This window comes from Palaemon carinicauda, chromosome 2 (genome assembly GCF_036898095.1).
Source record: "Palaemon carinicauda isolate YSFRI2023 chromosome 2, ASM3689809v2, whole genome shotgun sequence".
In the NCBI taxonomy this organism is placed as follows: domain Eukaryota; kingdom Metazoa; phylum Arthropoda; class Malacostraca; order Decapoda; family Palaemonidae; genus Palaemon; species Palaemon carinicauda.
In genome coordinates this window covers 110,645,749-110,651,748 of record NC_090726.1, presented here as the reverse complement: position 1 = coordinate 110,651,748, position 6,000 = coordinate 110,645,749, and the positions used below count along the sequence as shown (strand labels likewise).

Below are 6,000 nucleotides of genomic sequence, written 5' to 3'. Positions count from 1 at the left end.
GTTTCACAGTTTACACACGATACATCATTTCAAAATTATTACCGGCCTGAATATATTTTCCAATTTTTCATTTACAATTCATCAGTTACCTATTTATTTCCATTCTGCACCAGGCTTCTTTTCCTGTTAGAGCCCTTGGGATTGCAGCATTCTGCTTTTCCAATTAGGGTTGTATGTTGACTAGCAATAATAATAATGATGAATGATGTTGAAAGAGTATTTCTAGAGTTACCCAGGATTATTAGATTTTTCATGGAAAGATATCCTAACTTACGGCCTGATGTTAAAACTAAGTACCATGTTTAGCACTTTTGGTAACTAAACAGCATTTATATAACTGATGCATTACTGATTACCAATATTTCATTAATTTTTTATTTCTGACAAGAGGGGGTATAGGAGAAAAGTTGTTCAAATTGACTAGATAAAAAATAATAACCATACCCTACAGTACAATTGAAAGAAATAGTAATTATGGTCTCTGTGAAACTTTCCCTAAGAGTCAATGTGAAACACTTAAGACTACTAAATCAAACATATAGCCAAACCAACTTTGAACATGAAAACTTATAACACACCTGCATTCGTGACCTCCTCCCAAATTCCACTACTGAAAACCATTGTACTACTGTGGTTTGCAATACTGACAGTGCCTTCTTCCGACGAACATGCATGGAAACAAGCAGGTTGTGTATAAAATGTGAAAGGAACATAGCATGACATTAAGTTAATACTGATCTTGGAAAAGAATATAAAAATATTCATGGTACAGATAAAGAATTTAGAAAAATTCTTTATACATATGTACTTTTAAAAAATTCAGATTAAGTTTATGATTTCCTTAAATTATAACAGTAAAATAAATACCTGTATAACCTAATGACTATTTACCAGACCAGAAACAGAAATTAAAAAATTGCCTAAAGGAATTTAAACTTGCTAATGAAAGAATAAAAATGTAACAAACTACCCAAAACAAAGAAACACATCTAAAAGATTTTGGCTCTATTCTTTATATTACAGTACTGTACAGTATTTCTTTTTTGACCATACTCTTTCAAATTAGTTTCCCATAACACCACCGTAAAATAAATGATAGTATCAAGTTACACCATATCATCAAAATAATCCCGGAGAAATTTAGGAGAAAAAGTAATCTACTTCCATTGATCTGGAGCTTTACTAAATCCAAGAAATATAAAGGAAAGAGAGATTGGACACATTATTTTACAGAAGTCCAAATGAAAAAAATTATTAGTGTGGACCCTATATTGTACAGCCTTAGCAAAATTTACAGACCTATCTTTATTATTAGCTTTTGAAAGATGAACAGAATAAAAATAATACCTAATAGTACTTTAAATGTCTTTTTCAGGCTAACACAACTCAAGATTAACATAAAAATGGGAGTAACAGTGAACAAAAAAAAAAAAAAAAAGAATGAAAGAAAAAAACAAGAATAAAAAAAATTTCTTAAAATTTCTACAATCTCATTCTTAAACTTGAAATAATAGGGCATAGTTAATGCATACACTTCAAGCAACCAAGTACACAGGATAATGAAATAATCATTGAGATGACATATACTACAATCTCACCTGCTTCGCTCACAAAGAGAAAACTGCGCATGGAGGAAGAGAGGAGGGAGGAATGCAGGGAGTCGTATGCCAAAGCATGATCCTCATAAAAGTCATCAGGACCTGGGCACTCGAGAGTTTCAATGTCACTGGAGTCCGAGCCGGAGGATGCTAAGGAACAGTCGGAAGAAGACAAGGCTAAAGGAATAGGTAACACGAAACAAACCTCATGGGTTGTTTTTCAATTAGTACTTTGATAAATATACTGCAAACTCATTCAAACAATATAAAACTGTAAGCTGTCTAAGGTATTAATCCTAAAATGCAACACTTAAAAAGAATATAAGTAGTAATAACTAAAAGGACACAATAACATCCATGCTACATACACAAAAAAAAAAAATGTTTTTGCCTATAAATAGTTATGAAACCCTGTATTTAGTTAATATAAAAACAAGAATAGTACGACATTTCACAAAGTAATTTCTTTGTTAACATTATAGACCAATCAAAATTTGATACAGATCCTTAGTTAAATTTGGTACAGATATAAAATGGTACAGTCAAGATTCAGAAAAATAGAAAAATTAAATCAGATGAACGAGATATCCTATTTATAAATATTTTCCACCATAAAAACTGGGACAGTATCCACATTTATATACTGTATCTTAATATATTCCTCAAATGGCTGGTAACTTACTTTTCTATATCAAACAACCCAAGCATTCACCAACTTCTAATCCATCATTACTTAATAAATGGTTTTACATCAACTTATTCATCTCTTATCAAAAACTGCATGTGTAGTGGAAGCATAAATACTGTACTAACTATAACTAATTATCCTGCTTTAGGTTCAGGTCTGAAAACATACACAATGTTTATTTATTGCTTTGTTTATCCTGTAACATTGCTGTAATCTTACTTTTCCTTATTCTTTTAAGACTCATGCTTATATTAAACTTACAAGTATAGAATTGTGCTTAACATTTCAAGTGTGTTACTTGATTATTTGCATTATTCATTTGTGCAACTCCTTGAAAAAGTATATAGTAATACCTTGAGATACGAATTCAATTCATTCCATAACCGCCGACGTACCTCAAAAAAATCGTATCTCAAAATAATTATTCCCATTTGAATTAAAACAAACAGAAACGACATTTTCATAATAAAATAAATTTTTTAACATACTTACCCGGTGGTTATATATATAGCTATAGTCCCTGACGTCCCAGCAGAAATTCAAAACTCGCAGCAATCGCAGATTGAGTAGCCAGGTGTACCACCAGCACCAGGCCCAAAACTGGAAGACTTCCTTCCTGTAAACGAACCTCAGGTAACGCTTGAAACTCGGATGAATGGGGATATGAAAGTAAGCGTCCTGGAGGTCTAAAGAGACCATCCAGTTGCCCTTTCTTACTGCTGCTAGCACAGTCTTTGATGTCTCCAAGGAGAACTTTGTCTTCTGAACGAAGGCGTTGAGGGCACTTACATCCAGGACTGGTCTCCATCCACCCCGAGTTCTTGGGAACCAGAAAAAGGCGGTTGTAGAACCCCAGGTGACCGCAAGTCTCATACCCTCTCTACTGTTTCCTTCTCCAACAAGAGAGATATTTGGGGATGCAACACCTGCCTCTTTGACTCCTCTCTCTATCTGGGAGAGGTGTCTATTGGATCTAAAACTAAAGGAGGTTTCCTTATGAAAGGAATCTTGTATCCCTCCTTCAGTAAAAGAACGGACCAAGGATCTGCTCCCCTTTTCTCTCAGAAGTTGTTCAGTCTGGCTCCTACTGCTGTCTGAAGGCGAAAGCAGTCAAAATCTGCTTCGCCCAGGTCTGGATCCTCTCCTCCTTGCTCTCCTTCCGTCAGGTCTGGAACTACCCCAACTGACGGACTTCCCTTGAAAAGGCTGGGAAAACTGAGGAAATGGAGTTTCTTCTTTCAGTTTGCGGCTAGAAAAGGAAGTTGGTAGGACCTTCCTCGCTGTCTTTGAGACCAAATCTTGAGTGACCTTCTGGGTCAAAGCTGAAGCAACCTCTCTGACTAGCTCCTGTGGAAAAAGAGAGGGAGAAAGCGGTGCATACAGCAACTCGACTCCTGAAAGGGCGTGACCCCCACGGAAAGAAAAGAACACATTTGTGCTCTTTTCTCATGATGTAGATAATACTATCAGTGTCTGTATCCTTAAGGGTCGAAACTTTCTTACCCAAGGCTCCCAAAGTCCAGTCCAGAAAGTTAAAAACCTCGAAGGCTCTAAAGACGCCTTTAAGATGATCTAGTTCAGAAGTAGACCAAAGAATCTTGGTCCTTCTCATGGCCAACCAACGAGGAGAGTCTACAAGACTTGAAAAGTCTCCCTGGGCAGAGGTAGGACTCCCAAGCCGAGAACTTCTACCGTCTCGTACCACACGCTTGACCTGGAAGCTAATCTAGCTAGAGGAAAAGAGAAGGCTGTTTTGCCTTGGTCTTTTTTGGACTGCATCCAGTCTCCCAACATCCTTAAAGCTCTCTTTGATGAACGAGAAAGGACCATCTTAGTGAAAAGAGACTCCTTCGCTGCCTTCCCTAGTGTAAACTCCGAAGGAGGGAAACGCAGAGCAACAGGAACAAAATGATCTGGAAATTCTTCCATAAAAACTTCCATAATTCTCTTAAGATCCACTGAATGATAAAGTGTCTTATGCTCTTCTCCTTCCGAGAATTCTTCTAAGATCAGCCGGGGAAAGGTGATCATCAACCTCTTCCTCCGATGAAACTCTAGCTGAAGTAGAGATGTCTTGCATAACAAGAGTTAACTCCTTACGGACTTGACTCCTGTCATCCAGCAGTGCAGGGTCATGACGTCCGGCGTTACGTTGATCCAACGCTCAGCGCTCAGAAAGAAGTAGCTCGCGATCATTACCATCGGAATCAAGGTGTCCGCGATCTTGACGCTCGGTATGACTGGCGACATCATGACGTCCAAGGCTCTTGCGCTCGGCGTCACGTTTGACTGCATGACGTTCGGCATCTGCTTGACGCTTGGCGTCAGGTTCTACTTGACCCTTGACGTCAAGTGCTTGCCGCTCGACGTCACGCCTAACTTGACGCTCAGCGTCATGTTTAGCTGCTTGCCGATCAATGTCACGTCTGGTCGCTTGACGCTCAGCGTCACGCCTGGACGCTTGACGTTTGGAGTCAAGCGGATCAGTCTCTATGTTTCACAGAAACTTTATCACGTCTTTCAGCGCCGTGTTTAATTGCATTACGCTTGGAAAGCTGTCCGTCGTCAAGAGCCTCTTGACTGATCGCCTTACGACGCTTAGCATCAAGTTGCGAAGTTTCCCGACGCTCGGGATCTAGGCGAGCCTCTCTCTTGTCCGCAGGTTGATACGACTGCATGAAAGACGAGAGTTTCTGCTGCATATCTTGCAGCATACTCAAATTGAGGTCAACTTGTGGCAAAGCAGAAGTTACTTCAACCACAAACTCGCCTTCTTCGCCGCTCACGTAATGCGCAGTGTGTCCAGAGGACGACAACCAGTCTGCCAGTGGCGGCGGGGCATGAACCGAAGTTATGCCAGACTCAGGAAATTGATCTGCAACAGGCTGGGCTGGACGCTTGTCAGACTCTGACATCCTTACAGGACGTTTAGCAGAACCTTCTTCGGAAGAAGGAAAACGCTCCAGACTGCTCCAATGGCTACAGCCAGGTGCTTCCGGCGATAAGGCGCGACGCTGATCAATTGCGTCCATCTTCCTCTTAACAGGTCTGGAAGCTTGACGCCAGCCCCGACTGGGAGCTGCGTCATCCGATGATGAAGTCAACACTTTAACCTCACCTTTCCAATGGTGAGGGCGAGCGTCCCGTGAAACGTCAATAGGTCCGCTCGAGGGGACGTCTGCTCGAGCAATAACGCCTCTCGTTCCCTTTCGCCGATCGACATCCCTTCTCCCAGGGGTTGGGGAGCTTGGAAGAGGTCTAAGGCTAGGTGAACGACAGGTCTGAGCAGACACACCCTCCACTGCACTAAACACATTAACTGCACTTTTCGCACTGACACTTTTTAAATGATCAACATCGGACATTAATTGGTTTCTGTCCGCAGCAAGCGATTCAACCCTAATGCCCAGGGCTTGAATAGCGATCATCATGTCCTTTAGCGTAGGTTCCTCAGAGGTAACAGTAGTGGGATCTGAAACTACCACAACAGGGGAGGGATTAGGTTCAATGACACGGGGAGTGGAAAATTCTCTAGAACGAGAACTACACCTAATTCTGTCTCTCTGAAGTTTACGAGTGTAGCGGTCAAATTCCAGCCACTCACTCTCAGACAACAAAACACATTCGTCACACCGATCTCCCAACTCACATACTTTACCCCTACATTTAACACAAATGGAGTGGGGATCCACAGAGGCTTTAGGAAGACGGGTC

At 40.6% G+C, this 6,000-nt stretch overlaps 1 protein-coding gene across 14 annotated transcripts in view; it reads right to left on the bottom strand.

Moving 5' to 3' along the window:
* Window positions 1–6,000, bottom strand: part of LOC137626304 (uncharacterized) — a 455,153-nt gene that overhangs the window by 336,955 nt on the left and 112,198 nt on the right. For 10 of the 14 annotated variants that reach the window (XM_068357415.1, XM_068357417.1, XM_068357404.1 and 7 more), the window contains exons 4-5: window positions 1,599–1,748; window positions 579–656 (exon numbers count right to left, since the gene is read on the bottom strand). The exons of 2 other annotated variants lie outside the window; for them this stretch is intronic. In XM_068357415.1, the coding sequence (XP_068213516.1) occupies window positions 579–656; window positions 1,599–1,748 (228 nt within the window). The remainder of the gene's footprint in view (window positions 1–578; window positions 657–1,598; window positions 1,749–6,000) is intronic. 2 more of the 14 variants (XM_068357387.1, XM_068357419.1) reach the window with 2 other exon arrangements.